The following is a 20,534-nucleotide window of genomic DNA, read 5'->3' on the forward strand; positions in this document are numbered from 1 at the left end:
CGGAGGTTGCAGTGAGCGGAGATCGCACCATTGCACTCCAGCCTGGGCAACAAGAGTGAAACTCTGTCTTGAAAGGAGAGGACAGGTGAGGAGAGGAGAGGAGAGCAGAGGAGAGGAGGAAAACCTGAACAAGCACATAATCTATATAAAGATACTAAAAGGGAAAAGGGAGAAAGGGAAGGAGAGAGGGAGGGAAGGAAGGGAGGAAGGGAGGGAGGAAGAAAGGAAGGGAGGGAGGAAGAAAGCAAGGAAGGGAGGGAGGAAAAGAGGAAAGGAGAAAACCAAAGGAGATGGGGAGCAAAAACTAAAAACATATTACCATAAACAAAGTTGAAAATTGTAACCAAACATTTCACCGTGAATTTTTAATGTAATGAATAGAAATCACTTTTTGAAAGCAATTATATAGTGCAGATATGCAAGAAGTTAGAGAGAGGTGAGTGAATTAAGAACAGGAGATGAATTTTAAATTACAAGTGCTCAACCAAATGGTACAATGAGAAAAAGTCAAAGTACTATGAAAATGAAAGAGATTGGAAGTAATACAGAGGAAGAGAGACTCCTGGAAGCACAAAATGGTAGCAAAAGTTAAAGTGAAAATGCAAACTAAGTTAATTAGATATTAATAGACTCAAAAGGGATTAGAGAGAAATTGTAGAGTGCACTTCAGACTAAAGATATCCAAAATACATAAAAAAGGAATCCCTGAAAAATAAACCGTAAACTTACATATAAGTTAAGAAATTCTTCATGAAATAAAAGAAGAGTTGAATCTACATTTTGGGAAAAAGATAAAAACAAAAATAAGAAAGCATGTCCCTGGGAAAAATAATCCAGAATAGTCAGCACTAAAATAGTCTAGTAAAGTCACTAAACTTCAACTATAAATGAAGAATCCTTTAGTCAGCTAGGCAAATACAAATTCTGTAAATTCTGCAATGCTAGAGACAGAAGGGCAATAGCAATACTCTCCTCAGACAAACTCTACCTTCAGTGTAAGACAAGAGACAAACTCTTTTAAACATGCAGGAATTCAGAAACATTGCTTCCAAGGAACCTTCCTCAGGAATGATTAGAAATGACCTTCAGCCAACCAAGGGATTATTAAAATCACAACAACAAAGGAAACTGTCAACAATGTAAGCCCTGTTAGTAGATCTTCACCCAGTGGAGCCTTCAGAGGATCTCAGTTCCGGACAGCTTGACTGCATCCTCATGACAAAGCCTGCTCCAGAACCTCCCAGCTAAACCTCTCCTAGATTCCTAAATCATAGAAACTGATATAACCATTATTTATTAAGTTGCCAAAAGTTAGAGAAACTTGCTGTGCAACAATAGACAACTAAGACAATGCTTTTAAAAACTATTGGATTTGCGCCGGGTGTGGTGGCTCACGCCTGTAATCCCAGCACTTTGGGAGGCCAAAGTGGTCTGATCACTTGAGGTTATCGAGACCAGCCTGGCCAACATGGTAAAACCCCGTCTCCATTAAAAGTACAAAAATTAGCCAGGCATGATGGTGCATGTCTGTAATACCAGCTGCTCCAGAGGCTGAGGCACAAGAATTGCTTTAGCCTGGGAGGCGGAGGTTGCCATGAGCCAAGTTCATGCCACTGCACTCCAGCCTGGGTGATAGAGTGAGACTCTGTCTCAAAACAAAACAAAACAGGCTGGGCGCGGTGGCTCAAGCCTGTAATCCCAGCACTTTGGGAGGCAGAGACAGGCGGATCACGATGTCAGGAGATCGAGACCATCCTGGCTAACAAGGTGAAATACAAAACAAACAAACAAACTAAACAATACAAAACAAACAAACAAACAAACAAAAAACTAGCCGGATCAGGTGGCGGATGCCTGTAGTCCCAGCTGCTCCGGAGGCTGAGGCAGGAGAATGGCATAAACCCGGGAGACGGAGCTTGCAGTGAGCCGAGATCCAGCCACTGCACTCCAGCCTGGGCGACACAGGGAGAAGAAAGTTGTTTTCCACCAGGAAAGAAGCATAGTGAGAAGTGTAGTGAGAAGAGCTTCTAGCGAACCATTTGGGGTTGATATAGGTTCCCTGGATTTCCAGAATTCCCAACACTTGTGCTGGATCCAGGTTTGGAAATTACTAAATGCAAGAGACTGTTGCTGTACTGCTGCTCTGAGGGCAGGATGGTGATAGCAACTCTGGGAATGGCTTATATGCCCAGAGTTTGTCCGGAAAAAGATAAATGGAGATAAAAGAAGGTTTATCGTCAGATAGATGTGGACAAGGTAGGAGAAACACCCAGCCAGGAGATATCTCAGTGCCATTTTCATCATGAGAGACATATGAATGAGCCATAGAACTCGACAGTAAGAATCTACATGCGTTAGATAACCACAGCTATGATCTTAGAGAAGAGAGAATATTTGACTCATTAAGAAACTGCAGGAGAGACATTCCCAGCGAATAAGGGATTTCCAAAAACTCAGAAATTTACTCCAAGAAAAAGAGGCAACTTTTAATCTGATGTTGCCAAGATAAAATAATAGCTTCACTCCTTCCCTTTAAGCCATGAAACCATAGTTGGAAGACTGGGAGTTGAGAGCAAAGTACAGACTAAGAAACCCAGGGAAGCAGCTGACCACAGCACTCCTTTCACACCAAGCAGAATAAAACTATGGAAGGGAAAAGCTTTAACATTAGTAAGTTGCAGCATTTTGATTATTACATGGAAACGTAATTAATTAATTAATGGGACCTTGTATTTTATCTAAAGGTTACAAGCTTAAAATTTTAAAAGCTCTGTAATTGTAACCCAGACCTTCAAACCTTGAACTGTTACTGACTGGTAACACTACTACAGTATATTAACTCATGCCTCACCAGTTATATAAGAAACCAGTTTCCAGAACCAAACTGTCATATGGCTGAGCATACCATACTTGTTCTGCCATGGTCTCATCCAGGCTGCCCTGAAGAATATATTTATAAGCATTTTTAGAACAACGAATAAGCCTTGATTGGAATGGAGCTAAAAATTAAGAACCTTAATCTATTTTGTGGACAGTACAATATACTGTTGAATAAAAGCAGCTCTCATTTTTCTTATTTTTATCATAACATCAGTTATTGGTTCTAAAAAACTTGCAATTGTTTAATTACAAAAAACAAAAAAAAAATTAAACAAAGATTTGGCAACATTACCTTTGAATATGATACTCTGGATTACAGAGATGTAGTCTTCAGGCTCCTGCTCAGTTGAGATCTCCCATCTGCTTTGAGAGATATTTAATAATTCATAAAGCTGATGTGAACTCATCACTCCACAAAGCAAAGTAACTACACTTTCTGGTGAATGAAGTATCTTTTCCAGAAACTGACATTTCTTTGGAGTTAGGTCTTTAAGCAGGCTATTTGATAATATCAAAAGTTTACATTTGTAAGAGGTTAAGTTCAGCAACTCCAAATGCCGAAAAGAGAAATTCTCCAAGCGATATAACAGGATCGCTTCCCTTTGCACAACATGTAAAAATACTTCTGTCAAGTACAGAGCCCATTCCTCAGCATCCTCTTCATATATCATTATGATGTCTTTTGTATTTCCTGAAAAAGAAAAAATATTTTCTTATATTTGCAATGCTATCAGCAGGTTATTATTTTTCAAAAATTTTAATATGCTTACTAGGCACTATATTAAGTTGCTGATACCTGAGAAAAACTATATGAAAGTCCTTCATAGTATTAAAAAACCATAGATTAAAGAAAACTAGAATTCAAAGATAAGTTGATTTAAATTTTAAAAAGAATGATAAGAAAAAGTATAATAAATAAGAAAAGAAGTTGAGAGTCAAAACAATACCATTACCCAGATAATAAATAAATTAGAAAAAGAAATGAGTAGATTAGACATAGATAATGTTATAGATAATATTTTAACTTCTGGCCCAAAAGAAAAGCTTGATATTTTCATAGTAATTCAAAAAAATAAATAAATAAAGGAGGAGAACAAGGCTAACACAACTGTAGAAAATACGATACATTTAGTTGAGAGTTAAAAACAGAAAAGATTCAGTATAAGGATGATCCAAAAACCTGAAGTAGAAGAGAATAATATACACATTAAAATGTTGCAAAACATATAATTTTTAATAATTTAGAAAATCCTTGTAATAAGAAAGATAAAGGAGCCAGTTTTATGGATCAGTGTGAAACAATCAGGCTCCAACTAAAACTGTTAAAGAAAACAGATATTGCTGGGCGCAGTGGCTCACAACTGTAATCCCAGCATTTTGGGAGGCTGAGGTGGGCGGATCACAAGGTCAGGATATCGAGACTATCCTGGCTAACACAGTGAAACCCCTTCTCTACTAAAAAGACAAAAAATTAGCCGAGCGTGGTGGTGGGCACCTGTAGTCCCAACTACTTGGGAGGCTGAGACAGGAGAATGGCTTGAACCTGGGAGGTGGAGCTTGCAGTGAGCGGAGATCGTGACACTGCACTCCAGCCTAGGCAACAGAGCTAGACTCTGTCTCAAAAAAAAAAAAAAAAAAAGAAAAAGAAAAGAAAAGAAATCTTGATTACATTGTCCTTGACTTAATGATAATTATAAAATTTCTTCACATATCCAGGAAGGAAAACCAAGTCACCACGATAAGAAAAATGTGAGGTTGGTGTTGATTTCTTCAGAGCAATTTCCAGATGAATTATAGGAAAATTTTTATAAAACTAATTTTTACAGTATATTCATACTATAAAATATTGCATAACAATGAAAAAGAATGTAACAATGCCACATGCAACATGGATGAATCTAGAGACATAACATTGAGTGAAATAAGAAAGGGTATATATTGCATAATTGTATTTATATAAAGTTCCAAAGCAGAAAACTTGATTCACGGTGATACAGATCCGAATATTTTAGGGCAGAATTAACAAATTAAAGTAGGCATGAGAGAGCCTGCTGGAGTTCTGGATATGGTCTATATTTTGATCTAGGTGGTAGAGATTTATGGAGATATTCATACATGTAACATATATATATGTAAATTCACTCATCTACATATCTTAGATATAAGTTATACTGCAATAAACCTGTAAAAGCTAGATGACTTGGGGAGGGAAAGCTATAGGAAATAAGTAAAGCATTTGTAACATTATCACATGTATTTGAAAAATTAGAGAAAATATGCTAATAATGGAGGTTTGACAGGTCTTATAGGGCATTTACAAAAAGAATTATAAGAGAGGTACATTTCAATATTTTGCACAAAAAACAAAAAAAATGAAGTAAATATTAACTCCAGAAAAAAGCCCCAAAATTTACAAAAGTAAGCAGGATAATTATAGACTATTTGGATCAATAGTGTGCATGTGTTTATAGTTATAATAATGTAAAAACTAATTAATTAATGACAAGTTGAGATTTAAATATTATGGAGAATAAGGGAAGAGTAAGACAAACAAAAGTATAAAAATATCTATCTTATTTTTTTTATCTACAGGAAGACAATAGATAATAGCTAAAATTAGTAAATCAAGAAATCGTAATATAAATGTATCTTTTTGAAATATGCAAAAGAATAAAAAAAGAAACTTTGAAAAAATTATGGCTTTTAAGGTTCTTAGAAGGGTGGAATGGTATTTGGGGAAAGGGAAAGTAAAGCACTGTCTATTTTCACTATGTTTTATCATTGTTTTACATGAAAGTGTAACTGTAATCGAAATTTAAATAATAGAGGAAAATCCAGCCAAAAAATAGCAGAACTAAAATAAAGTAAAAGGAAATGAAAGCAAGTTTGGAAAAAGAATAGGGTGAGTTGAATACATGTACATATAGAACAACAACTAAATGCTGAGGGCATTATGATTGCACTACAAAATGCACATGTTAACTTCATGAAATAAAAGTGATTACACAGCAGGAAAAACTGAGCATTTGGAGAGGAGAAAGTAAAACATACCTCATCTTCAATAGAATGTAATCCTTTAACACTGCCTAAATTTGAAACATTAATTTAAAATAATGACTTCATTCAATATTTCTGTATCATCATTTTTCCCTAGACAATAATAAATAATCTAAAAAGCACTCAAAGAAATTTTTATCTTAAAATTAATATATCATTAGTTTTACTTTAAATTAACTTTATATTTAAAGATAGCATGTAAAGTCTAATCTCATTTTTAATAAAATAGTACCTCCATGACTATTTACCTAAAATAATTCTATCATTAGCAACAATTGTTTAAGAGAGAGAGGACTTTGAGAGATACATGACTTTCTTTTTCTTCACTCTTCCATATTGCTTATATTTTTATAATAACCTTATTTTACAAAATACAATCATTTTTAAATATCAGTTTTTACAGTATTATCATGAGTACAAAGAATGAAACACCAAACTCTTGTCATCTTCTTCCTCTGAAAACAGAGCATGTATTTTCTATACCACTGATGTGGCAATGAAAACCATAATGATTCTGAGATCTTTTGTATTTTATTAAATTATTGAGTTTATGTATTTCTGTCTTTTCTCATGATATAAATATTATCTCTGAGGGCAGATAAATAAAGCTATTTTGCAATCCAATTCCTACACAATGCCAAGCACAATTTCTTGAACAGATATTCAACAATTTTTTTACATATTTATGTATGCAAGTGAGAAAAAATCTGACAGAAAACATATGGGAATCACGTGTAAGTTGTATATGAATCATCAATATAGTTCTGTAATTCTGTGTGTAGTAGTGTAGTATCTCACCCAGCCTGCATGCTAAATAAATAAATAGTTTAACAGGAATAATATGCCATAATTCAGTATTTTTATGTTTGAGGAATGGTAGAAGGAGGGTTTTCTTCATATTGCATATAGCCAGAATAAGTTGTTCTACAGTTATAAAAATAATAGGAGTATAAATAAAATTAATAATAATTAAAATTATCAAGCACTTAAAATAAATTAGGTCTCTATGTGTTTCACATATGCTGTTTCATTTAATTCTCACAATTACACTACTAAGTTAAGTATTAATGTTATCCTCATTTTACAGATGGGAAAACTGAAGTGGTATTAGAATCAGGACTCCAATGCGGGCAGTCTGCCCTGCCCTATCCCCTATACTTTTAACTTCTAACAGCAAAGGACACAATAATATTATTTAAAAGATTACGGTAGATTATTTGCAGGGATATGAGTTAGATTAGTCAATATCAAGCAGCCTGTGGGGTATTCTTAACTATGCACAGTATGTGAAGGCTTACTGGGAGTCTGGTTTCCTACCAAGGAGAAAGAGGAAACAGAACATATCATGCACTCCAAGAGTAGAGTAATCTATGAAGAATTTACAGAATTGACTTTTTGACTCTATAATTTAAATCAAGAAAATTGTAGAATGAGCTATGAGTATATATTAACGTAAAGAATTAATACTCCCATGTTATTTGGCTGGGTATCACAATTGGCAGACAGCTATATGAAATCAAAACTAGAAACAATCATAACCTGTCTTTCAAAGCCCAAGAAAATGGCACAGGTAGTCTTTCTCAATACTCTAGATGCATTTTTACTTATGTTGAAAATTGAGCCTTTTTATTTGACGTATATTTTCTCAATATCCTCATTTGACATCAAATATCATTCCTTTCTTCTCTACAGATGAAGTCATTTCAGTATTTCAATCTTTGGTTTTCTCAATTATTATTCACTGAGGCTTTCTATGTACCAGGCATGTTGCTAAGCAGTTGACATGTATAACCTCATTTAATCCTCACTGAACTGCACGGAGTTGGTCCTGTTAGTCTTATTTTACTGATGTTCTCATTGAGGCTCAGAGGGCTTAAGTTATTTATCAGAGCCACAAAGATAGTTGTTGATCTTTATGCTGACTTTCTTTCTTTTCATGCGAAACTAAGTTGTGTTGAAATATAAAAGTTAATAAAAACTCTTTTAATAAGCCATGGTTTTCTTTCCCTTTTTCTAGAAAAAAAGTTTGTACCTGAATAATATCTAGGCCCACAGACCACAAAATAGTTCTTTATAAATTCTCAAAAGTAGCCCAGTGGCCTTGCACTGTACTTCATTTTATACACTTGAATTAAATCAACCCTAAGTAATTCTCCCCATTTAAGGAGGGTTACTGTCATTAAGATTGGTCAACTTTTATAGGCTTTGCAATGAAACGATAGATGATAAACTTGAAACAGAAATATATAATTTCCATTCCTGGAAAGCTTCATCATAATAAAAAGACAATACTATTGAAGATGGAATCAAGATCTGCAAATAAATTATTTTAAATGTACATCTTACAGTCTTGCATCATAAAGTGACAGCATTATATAATGGTTCAGTAGGAACAAAATACAGCCATATTAATTTTTATAAATTTACCATATTCTTTCAGATTCAATAATGCCTTATTTATTTATCTTAAATATTCTATAACAAATGTTCAAACCTGAAAGAAATATTTATCAATAATTTATATCAATAATTGCTTTTCCACCAAAACCAGGTTACATTACATATTGCCAAAAGAATGAGACTAAACATATATTAAAATTCTTCTTATTCCATATGCACAGCTTCAAATGGCAGATTTTCTTCTTTTTGAATAAGAGCCAATCTCATACCCATGTTTTGATTGTGCATAATGGAAAAAGATTGCATAATGCATCCTTTCAATATTACATTTTTCTAACTGGTAACCAAACGGCAGAATAAAAGAAAGCAGAAAATTACAAAAACAAAAATTAGTTTCAGCCATAATGGATTCAGCAGTAACAACAAGAACATTAATCTTAATATAATCACACACACAACATATATCATTACTTAAATTACACAGTAAGTATAACTCAATTGAGTTTACATTCCAACTTTGTACTGTTATTTCTAGTACAACATGGGAACAAAACTGGGGATTTTTCAAAGGTTTGAATATAGTGAAACACACCATAACTAATATTTCTCCTCTGGGAAAGTGGCTAATTCCACTTATTCATAGTGGGACATTCACATATGAAGCGTTTCCTGTATAATCTGCATAAATCTGTGTAGTGGGCGCTGTGAATGCACATCTCATATCTTCCTGGACCACCAGCTACTGCTTAGTGGTCAGTTATTAAGCATATTGACCACTTCTGACCTCTGCTTTACTGCCTGAGGACTTTCTCTGCTGCTAAGAGTACTTCCTCAGTTTGTGCACCTGCCCAGCAGCTCATTGGTTCCAGGGATTTAGTGCACCAAAAATAGGGGGACAACCTCAGGCAGTGAGGATCAGAAGTAAATGTGTAAATAACTCAGCTTATCCAACCTGCAATGGGGCAATTCTGAGGTTTGTTTTACACAGTAATCAGAAAGTCCCCATGGTATTGAATTGTAACTCCTCACTGTGTTATTCTGCTTATTAATACACACATTGTCTTTTCTCCATTTCTTATCTTTCTCCATTCTCTCACTAGAGCTTCATGGGCTCATCATCAAATACCTGTACTCAAGTCCATTTTTCCAAATCTTCTACAGGAGTCTTCTTCTATACACTTACATTATTGAACTTAGTTCTTTCTTTCAAATGCAGGAAGGTACTAATACATAATTTTAAGATCATGCTTTTCAGCTATGGTGAAGAACAACCAGCAAAAAATTTTATGCAAATTCAGAATTTTCCACTTTCTTCTTCTAAGATGCAAACAGATACTTTTATGTCTCATACAGCAATCATGGAAGGGGTTTTTTTTTTCTATATAAAAAAGCATGGCACTAATTGTTACAGTATTATTTTGTGAAGTCTTCCTAACCCTGGATATACAAACTGAAAATGTTCTAATCCCATCTCTAATCACTTTTTATATCTAGTTGGGCCATTCATAAAATTGAATAAAACACAAGTACCTAATAGGGTTGTTGAAAGTACTAACTGAAAAAAATCATACAATGTGCTTATCACATGGCAAGGACAATAGAAGTCAGGAAATATTAGATCTTACCAGTAAGACTGTCTACATCTGAAAGCAGGAAGGCCATACTCAAAAGTTTCCCAAAAACCACAATAATAAGGTTTACAAAGGTAAATATATATATATGCATAAAATAAGTGATTATTTCCTAAGTTTCTATATTGTCTATATTATTTATATACATTGGAATGGGAATTAAAAGAAAATTTTTTGAAAATATATTTTTTATCAAGATATAGATATCATGGTTGAGAACATCTTGCACCTTTTGATAATTTGTATTAAAAGAAGAGAAAATGTGAGTGACGATTTGGGAAAGTTACTGTGTTAGAAATGGCTTTTAAGAAGCAATTTCAGCAAATACAAAAAAATGACAAATAGGGTCTAATTAAACAAAACAGCTTCTGCACCACAAAAGAAACTAACAGCAGAGTACAAACACAACCATAAAGACACATGCACATAAATGTTCCCCACAGCACAATTTATAATAGCAAAGACATGGAATCAACCTAAATACCATCAATGATAGACTGGATAAAGAAAATGTGGTGGCCAGATGCGGTGGCTCATGTCTGTAATCCCAGAACTTTGGGAGGCCGAGGCGGGCAGATCACGAGGTCAGGAGATTGAGACCAGCCTGGCTAACATGGTGAAACCCCGCCTCTACTAAAAATACAAAAAAATTAGCGGGGCGTTTGTGGCGGGCGCCTGTAGTCCCATCTACTCAGGAGGCTGAGGCAGGAGAATGACATGAACCTGGGAGGCAGAGCTTGAAGTGAGGGGAGATTGCGCCACTGCACTCCAGCCTGGGCGACAGAGCGGGACTCCGTCTCAAAAAAAAAAAAAAAAAAAAAAAGTATTCATTCCAAGACAGCACTGACCATAAGACCACCCATTATTTTGTTTCTTTAAGAAGAGAATGCTGTGATCAAAAACTATAAGGTACCACAAATTTAAAGATAAATTTTAACTTTAGAGCATTTGAATAACAAATTGTCAGAATCAATAAAATATGGTAACTTTAGAGAATTTGAATAATAAAATAAATTGTTAGAATCAGTGAAATATGGTAACATTACTATCTCATACAGTCTCTTAAGTGCCTTTTTGTTGTTGTTGTTGTTGTTGTTGTTGTTGTTGTTGACGAGGTCTCACTAAGGCTGGAGTGCAGTGGCATGATCTTGGGGCTCACTGCAACTTCCACCTCCCAGGCTCAAGCGATCCTCCCACCTCAGCCTCCTGAGTAGCTGGGACCTATTCACCATCATGCCAGGTTAAATTTTTTTGTATTTTTTTAATGGTGGAGACAAGGTTTCACCATGTTGATCAGACTGGTCTCGAACTTCTGGGCTCAAGTGAACAACCCACCTAGGCCTCCCAAAGTGCTGGGATTACAGGCGTGAGCCACCACGCCTTGCCAAGTGCTTCTCATTTCTCCAATTCAACATCAAGAATGATCTCCTCAGAATCTTATTATTTTCTATGATTCCCCCAGACTGATTTCTTTCCTGGAGGCTGGCCCTTATGGATTACATCATCCAGGCTTCCATGCCTACCTTGATTGAAAGCACCATCAGAATATCAGATGAGAAGAAAGAATAATAGGGTTTTTTATTGGCCTTCCACCCACTCCTCCATTTTAGTTTGGACAGTGGCTGCTTTCTTGTGTGGCCATTTTTCTATGACTTTTTTTTTCATGGATCCAGTTTTCATGCAATTCCAATAACCATCTTCCTTTCCCTTATCTCATTAGTGTAGTAAATTTTTGCTGTTAGTTTGAATGCTTCACTATCCCTCCTCAATTCAAAAAATCAAGCAAACAAACAAAAAACCCCAAACCAGACATATACCATATACAAAAGTCAGCTCATGATGGATTAAAGACTTAAATGTAAAACCCAAAGCTAAAAAAAAACCCTGGAAGACAACCTAGGCAATTCCATCCTAGACATAGAAATGGGCAAAGACTTCATGACAAAGACAGCAAAAGCAATCACAACAAAAGTGAAAATTGACAAATGGAATCTAATTAAACAAGAGCTTCTGAACAGCAAAAGAAAGTATCAACAGTGAACAGACAACCTACAGAATGGGAGAAAAATTTTGCCAACTACGCATCTGACAAAGGTCAAATATCGAGCACCTATAAGGAACTTAAACACATTTCCAAGAGAAAAAAGCAAACAACCCCATTAAAAAGTGGGCAAAGGACATGAACAGACACTTTTCAAAAGAAGGCAAACATGTGGCCAACAATCACATGAAAAAAAGCTCAATATCACTGATCATTAGAGAAATGCAAATCAAAAGCCCAATGAGATACCATCTCATGTCAGTTAGAAGGGCTATTAATAAAAAGCTAAAAAATAACAGATGCTGGTGAGGTTATGGAGAAAATGGAAAACTTATGCACTGTTGGTGGGAGTGTAAATTAGTTCAACCATTGTAGAATGCAGTATGGCAATTCCTCAAAGACCTAAAGACAGAAGTACCATTTGACCCACCCAGAGGAATATAAGTCACTTTACCATAAAGACACATGCACATGAATGTTCACTGCAGCACAATTCACAATAGCAAAGAGATGGAGTCAACTTAAGTGCCCATCAATGACGGATTGGATAAAGAGAATGTGGTACATATACACCATGGAATACCATGCAACCATAAAAAGAATGAGATAATGTCTTGTGGGAACGTGAATGAAGCTGGAGGCTATTATTCTCAGCAAACTAATGCAGGAACAGAAAACCAAATACCACATGTTCTCACTTATAAGTGGGAGCTAAATGATAAGAATTTATGAACACAAAAAAGGAAACAACAGTCACTGGGGTATGCTTGAAGGTGGAGGGTGGGAGGAGGGAGAGGAGCAGAAAAGGTAACTATTGGGTACTGGGCTTAATTTCTGCGTGATGAAATAATCTGTACAACAGACCCCCGTGACATGAGTTTACCTATGTAACAAACCATCATATGTAGCCTCTAACCTAAAATAAAAGTTAAAAAAAAGAACATTTTTTAAAACTTCACTTGAGACAATTGCCTTACAAGTAATGTCAACTTTTCCTAGTACAGACGCCAACATCCCTCACTGCTTGCCTCTTGAATCAGTAACTAGAGTTAGAGCCCACAAAAAGGGAAGGGGAGAAAATTCCACAAAAAAACGATTTAATATTCAGAAATTGTTCGTGGATATTGCCAATATGTATCAGCATGAGTTTGGAAAGTATGTACGGAATGAATTTTAAGGGTTATTAGACTGAGAAAGATGAATCAGAAGATTGGATCTGACTGAATGTATCAATATGGTTGTATTTTAACAGCATTCAGGATTTAATGTATTATCTCAAGTACCTGTGGTAGTATTAACAGCCTATTAGAATGGTTAATTAAAACTTGGATTCCATGGTGGCCTACAGTCAATGAGGCTGCAATGCCAGAATTTCCCTGCTGTGACATAGAGGAGGGGTCAGTAGACAAACTTTCTGTAAACGGCTAGATAGTAAATACTTTAGCCTTTGCGGCACACTTGGAATCTCCTTTTCCTTCTTCTCCTCCTTATCCTTCTCCTCTTCTTTTCTATAACTTTAAACGTGTAAAAACCATTCTTAGCTCACAGGTGATACACAAACAGGACACCAGCTGGATTTCGTCTACTGACTATCATTTGCTGACCTCTACTCTAGAGTGTTCTGATGCTCCCTTTGCTAGCATTAAGAAATATATTCATGAAAAGTGCTGTGATGTCTGTCTTCTGTAGCATAGACACAATGATTAGGTTTAGACCTTTGAACTGAACTTTTGATGTCAATGGAGAATAATGAAGTCTGAGTTGGTAGAGAACAAATGGTAACACTCAATCATTAGAGACAATATAAATAATAAAAGTGTTTTTCACTGCAGGTATTCTGGTGGTATCTAACTCATCTGACGGTCCTTAGGAATGAAATATATAGTGTACATATTTGTAATACAGATTACAAATGTAATGTAAACCTAAAATATATAGCCTATGAAGGTTCTATATCATCTTTATAAACAAAACAATTCTCATTTGGGGTGCAAAAACGTACTTAAGTTGCTATAATGGAAATTCACAGACTGCTCCCTAGTTTATAGACTTAGATGACTTTGACTGAAGGGAACTCAGGTCCCTCTGAAAAAGGGATTTTCTATGATGCTAAACATGGATATCATAAATCTTCCTCCAAGCCTTCGTCAGAATGACCTGAAGGCACGTGTACTAGGGAAAAAATAATACTCAGAATACTCAGGAATATCTTCTAGCAATTATTAGTTACTGGTCTTAACTGATAAAAAATTCCCAAAGACTGAAAATACCACCATGGCATTTTTTGGGAATTTATAGAAGTCAGGTGTAATAGTAAATGACATTTTGCCTTGAGTATATGATAATGATTCCAATGGGCCCATGTGAGTACCACAGAGGTATCCCTGTGGGTATTTTTTAAGCCAGAAATGTTTGGTGAAAATGCGTATATATAGCAAATGTCAGAATCCTAACAGAGAATGAGGACTATTATGGTAGGAAACGCAAAATACATGTATCTGAAACTGTCAAATCCCATCCTCACAGTAAACTAAAAAAAAAACCCAAAAATAGAGTAATCTTTCTTGATCCATGGAGAATACCTTCCAAGACCCCCAGCGGATCCCAAAACTACAGATAGCATAGAACTCTATATATACTAAGCTTTTTTGCTATACATGTATGTCTATGATAAAATTTAATTTATAAATTAGGCATGGTAAGAGCATAGCAACAAAAATTATTTTAAAAATAGAACAACTGTAACAGTATATTATAGTAAAAGTTATGTGAATGTGGTTTCTCTTTATCTTCCTTTCAAAATATGTTACTATTTTTGGACCATGGTTGACCATGGATAACTAAAACCACAGGAAGCAAAACCACAGAGAAGGGGGACTATTGTACTACATTCCTGAAGGAATTACAGATTATTGCCACCAACAAAGACTTGGGAGATGAAGATACAATGGTGGTTATTTCTTCACAACTCTGCTTTACTCTCTAGTTTGCCAGTACAAAAGCCAAAGGGTCTTGTAAAATAACTGCTGATTTTCATAAACATAACCAAGTATTGATATTAACTGCTATTCCACAGATGATATATTCACTGCAGCAAATCAACTAGCCTATGTAAACTATAAACAGATATTTATCAAGTCATTTTCTTTATAATTGCAATGAATAAAGATAATAATCAGTTGGCAGTCACTTGGTAGAAACAGCAGCAACCTTTCACTGACTTACCTCAAGGCTATGCCCCATGTCATAATAACATCTGTATAAATACTGACCATATATATATGCCATACAGTATATAATTTTATATGTAAAATATAAAATTGATGAAATAAACTTGCTCATAGCAAAAGAGCAAATGTTCTAGTTGTCATAATATGATACATTTGTGTCAGAGTGTGAAGGATAAACCATGTTGAAGTTCAGGAACCTAAAATGTCATCAATCCTTCTAGACAGCCATTGGTGTAGCAGGGGTGTCCAATCTTTTGGCTTTCCTGGGCCACACTGGAAGAAGAATTGTCTTGGGCCACACATAAAATACACTAACACTAATGACAGCTGATGAGCTAAAAAAAATTGCAAGAAAAAAGATCTCATAATGTTTTAGGAAAGTTTACGAATCTGTGTTGGGCTACATTCAAAGCCATCCTGGTCAGGTTGGACAAGCTTCCTTTAAGGCGTATCAGGATAGCCTTATATACTGAAAGACAATTTTTTTTATTTCCAACTTTTAAGTTCAGGGGTATGTGTGCAGGATGTGCAGCTTTGTTACACAGGTAAATGTGTGCCATGGTGGTTTGCTGCACAGATCATCCAATCACCCAGGTATTAATCACCCAGCATTCATCAGTTATTCTTCCTGATCCTCTCCCTCCTCCCACCCCTCACCCTCCAACAGGCCTGGTGTGTGTTGTTCCCCTCTATGTGTCCATGTTTTCTCATCATTTAGCTCCCACTTATAAGTGAGAACATTCGGTATTTGGTTTTCTGTTCATGCATTTAGTTTGCTAAGGATGATGGCCTTCAGTGCCATTCACATCCCTGCAAAGCACATAATCTCATTACTTTTTATGGCTGCACAGAGTTCCATGGTGTATATGGAATTTTCTTTATCCAGTCTATCATTTTCTTTATCCAGTCTATCATTGATGGGCATTTGGGTTTATTTCATAAATTTACTATTGTGAACAGTGCTGCAATGAACATAAAATATGCATGTGTCTTTATAATAGAACAATTGACACTCCTTTGGGTATATAAATTTTTGAATCTCACCTTTTGATGGGCCTCTTTGCATTTTGAAGAAACAAACATATTTGGGCCCATTTACCAGGTAGCCAGCAACAATACCAGTTTTAAGTAGGAGCAAAAAAGGGCTCTACTATACAGTCAGGCTGCAGTGCACACTACACTGTCCTTTGAGCTTTATAACAAAGCTTTATTAAGTTTCTGGCAACTCTCAATAGGAGATCCACAACACATACCCCTGAGATTTTGGAGGAATACCATTCCTTATTCTTCCAATGACTCCTCTCTATTTGAAAATTAACTTGTGAGTTATTATTGGATCCTAATTGAGAATAATGTCTGCTTATATGACACCAAGTGTTTATGTAGTCTAACTGACCATTCATAAACTGGGTGTTATATGATCTACCAAATTATAATTTGGTTGTGAGAAATAATATTCTATTTGAAAATGAGTATGATATATATAAAACCAGACTCAGGCAATTCTGGATGGGAGAAGTAAATGCCATGAGCCTGTAGCTTAAGCTTCTATGACACCAAATCTTACCACTTTACCACTCCTCCCTCAACATACATCTGTAGCCTCATGAGGAATGACTAAACCTGTTAACCGAGAAAAAAAAAAAAAAAAAAAAGAAGCATGGCGTTAGTTTCCAGATCATTCTGAAAAATATGCCAGCAGCAGTCCAAAGTGAATATTACATCCATTTCTACATTACAGCCCCACTCATGGTGAAAGGAAATTCTTCCAGTTGATGTAAGTTCATGTAATATATTTGAGAGTCCACTTTGATTTAGAGAAAAGATGGCTTGAGCTATGGATGAATCTACATTGAACAAAATAAGAAGAAATGGGAAAGGATATATTCATTTCATTTTGGAATTAAATATACAAACTAAATTACTAAACAAGAAAAAATAGCTAGGAAACATGAGCCTATGTCTTTTGTTACACACAAAGGAAAATTAGACTTGAATTCATGTTTCTCAGTTTTCCTTTGTGAGTAATTATACCTGCATAACAAGCCTTTGACCACATCAGTGATCAACGAATGCCCATTGAAAACTTTTAGAGATACAAATGAGGCTGCAATAGGATCAAAGTTTTGTAGGTTTTATATGTTGTAGGAAAACTCATCTTGGAAATTCTTTGTCTTGTGGCAAAGCACTTTCCACAAACACATAAAGTTCATTTCAAGGAAAAACATATAATTACATAAAAGTTAGGGTAGTTAGGGTAGATATTTTGAATGCATGGAACAGAGACATTATTATTGTGCTAATGGACTAAATTTAAATACTTGTAATGGTCTGTAAAGTATATAAATTTCTAAAAATCCTTCAGAAGTACACTTTTAAAAGTAAATTTTATTTATGTAGATTATACCTTAATATTCTTGACTATAAAAAAAAGTGTGACAAAAATTAGTAAAAATCATAAAATTTGATTAAAAAAAAACATGTCTAGAGCTCTGGTAGCAACTCCTTAACAGAGTATTTAAAACATTTAAAATATATTTTAAACTCCAATAATTTTTAAATATCTTTTTTTAACCCTAAAAATGTATAAAGTCAGAACTTGATCCATATCTTTTACATCTATCAATAATAATTTCAGTACATCTCTGATTTGAAAATAGAATCTTCTTTCAATTACTTAGTAAATGTTGGTGTAATTTAAAAATTAAAGTTATTTCTTAAAGAAATAATTGACATTTTAACCAATAATAAATGCAGATTATAGTACTCAGACCTCAAAACGACATATGTTTAAAAATCCCAGGTGTAATACTTACACTTTTTTTTTGTGATAAATTAGTAGTAGTTTCTACTTACTCCTCAATTTTTATATTTCCAGTTTTATTATATCCATATAAAAGACGGCAAATATCCTGGAGGGCCAGGATTCAGAATATGCGTGTAGTCAGTGTCCTAGTTTCTACCTGTAATTGTTTTGTTAAGCTTCTGTAGCATGAAGGCATATGTTCTGACAGCCCCTGACCTATGGTCCAGGGTCTCCTGTGGCTGGGTGGGTATATCTCTCTAATTCTAGGATTTCACATTATAAACTCCACTTTCTCACAGATATAAGCCATGTGAGCCAATTATCAACTTCATCAGTAATAAAGGCAATATTTGATTTCCCCCTTCCCTTATTCTTTGTCATATTTCTTAATACTGCTTAACAACTCAAACACTGAAGAGGGTTATTTATTGTTCAATCCTCACCCCTACACCCAATACATGTCCCTGAACTCTTATGCTGAAAAGTGGCTTTACATTCTATTATATAATAAATGTGCCACATTTCAAAGTACACTGAATTCCATTCAATAGTAATAATAAAAGTACATTGACATGAATATTATGGTGTGTTTTTATTATGGTGTGTTTTTATACCATTCTTAGTATTACAGTTTTAAGGAAAGAATTTTAACTCAAGTTAATGAAAAAACAAAAATGTTAAACTTGAAAAGCCACAGCTAGAAAGTTTAGGAGACTTGCCCAAGGTCACACTAATAGTAAGTCATTAAGCTGAACTTAAATTCACATCATCTACTGCCAGCTCTACTTCAAGTATCAAACCATACCACAGGCAATATTATTGACAAAATGAAATAAAACTCCAGTCCGTTTCTTGAGGTTCCCAATGGATAAAAGCATACGACCAGCCGATCAGATTAAAAAGAAAGTAACTAGTTTACAATCCCACCAAGAGTGTAAAAGTGTTCCTATTTCTCCACATCCTCTCCAGCACCTGTTGTTTCCTGACTTTTTAATGATCACCATTCTAACTGGTGTGAGATGGTATCTCATTGTGCTTTTGATTTGCATTTCTCTAAACAGTATGGCGATTCCTCAAGGATCTAGAACTAGATGTACCATATGACCCAGCCATCCCATTACTGGGGATATACCCAAAGGATTATAAATTATGCTGCTATAAAGACACATGCACACGTATGTTTATTGCAGCACTATTCACAATAGCAAAGACTTGGAATCAACCCAAATGTCCATCAGTGACAGATTGGATTAAGAAAATGTGGCACATATACACCATGGAATACTATGCAGCCATCAAAAAGGATGAGTTTGCGTCCTTTGTAGGGACATGGATGCAGCTGGAAACCATCATTCTTAGCAAACTATCACAAGAACAGAAAACCAAACACTGCATGTTCTCACTCATAGGTGGGAACTGAACAATAAGATCACTTGGACTCAGGAAGGGGAACATCACACACAGGGGCCTATCATGGGGAGGGGGGAGGGGGGAGGGATTGCATCGGGAGTTATACCTGATGTAGATGATGAGTTGATGGGTGCAGCACACCAACATGGCACAAGTATACATATGTAACAAACCTGCACGTTATGCACATGTACCCTACAACTTAAAGTATAATAATAATAAATAAATTAAAAAAAAAAAGAAGAAAGTAACTTTAGTTTCACCAGCAAATCTAATTTTGCTGTCCTAGTTCCGAGAAAAAGAAAACTGTGTTGGCATTTCCCTTGTTTCCTTGTTCTTTCTCTCTCCTTAATTCACCCTCTTCTTTCCAGAACACAAGACGGTGGCAGTGGTGGAAAAAAGACAGTATGCATAATCATGCTTTGAGAGCAATGACCCAAACAGAGTACTTAAAATATTTAAAATTTGTTTTACCTGCCTGAATTCTTTTCATGGGCTAAAGGCAGATCTAACTGAACAATGAATGCTTTTTAGCCTGTATTACTAAAGTATATAAGTTAGGGATGTAATAAGTACACTCCTAACTAATTGCAATGAGATCTTGCAATTAATTATATTGGCAAGTATTTGTGTACAGTGACACTAATATCTTTCAAGGGCTTTGTTATGTACAGAATTACATAGGACGTCACACTTTGGAAACATAACTGATTGAAACATAAGCAAACCCCTCTAAATAAATTTCATCTCAAAATTTGTATCATACGTAGTAATTGTAAAATATCTTAGAAATAGCTATATACTAGAAGATATGTACATACCAAAACAAAGAATAGGTTGAATTTCTACTCATTGGATGCAAGCAAAACCAGCAAGCAAGGAGTCCCCCACCCTCTTCCTGATGTGTGCATCCTCTGCAGCCATTCTTGGCCAGAAGGGAAATCGCAGACCTAGCAAAGTGTGTCTCCTATCACCCGCAGAAGCTCCCCAAGGCCTCCTGTGGTCTATGTTCACAGTAAACGTAACTTCTGCATGGAGTTTACAAGATAGCAAGTGCTAAAAATTCTAGGTAACTCTAA

At 35.2% G+C, this 20,534-nt stretch overlaps 1 protein-coding gene across 4 annotated transcripts in view; it reads right to left on the reverse strand.

Moving 5' to 3' along the window:
* LOC105486347 (B cell scaffold protein with ankyrin repeats 1) overlaps nucleotides 1-20,534 on the reverse strand; it is a 316,935-nt gene that overhangs the window by 273,905 nt on the left and 22,496 nt on the right. For all 4 annotated transcript variants that reach the window (XM_071093247.1, XM_071093245.1, XM_011749205.2 and 1 more), the window contains one exon: nucleotides 3,173-3,571. In XM_071093247.1, coding sequence (XP_070949348.1) covers nucleotides 3,173-3,571 — 399 coding nt within the window. Of the gene's footprint in view, nucleotides 1-3,172; nucleotides 3,572-20,534 lie in introns of those variants that run through there.

The sequence above is a fragment of the Macaca nemestrina genome, chromosome 3, assembly GCF_043159975.1.
Source record: "Macaca nemestrina isolate mMacNem1 chromosome 3, mMacNem.hap1, whole genome shotgun sequence".
NCBI lineage: Eukaryota > Metazoa > Chordata > Mammalia > Primates > Cercopithecidae > Macaca > Macaca nemestrina.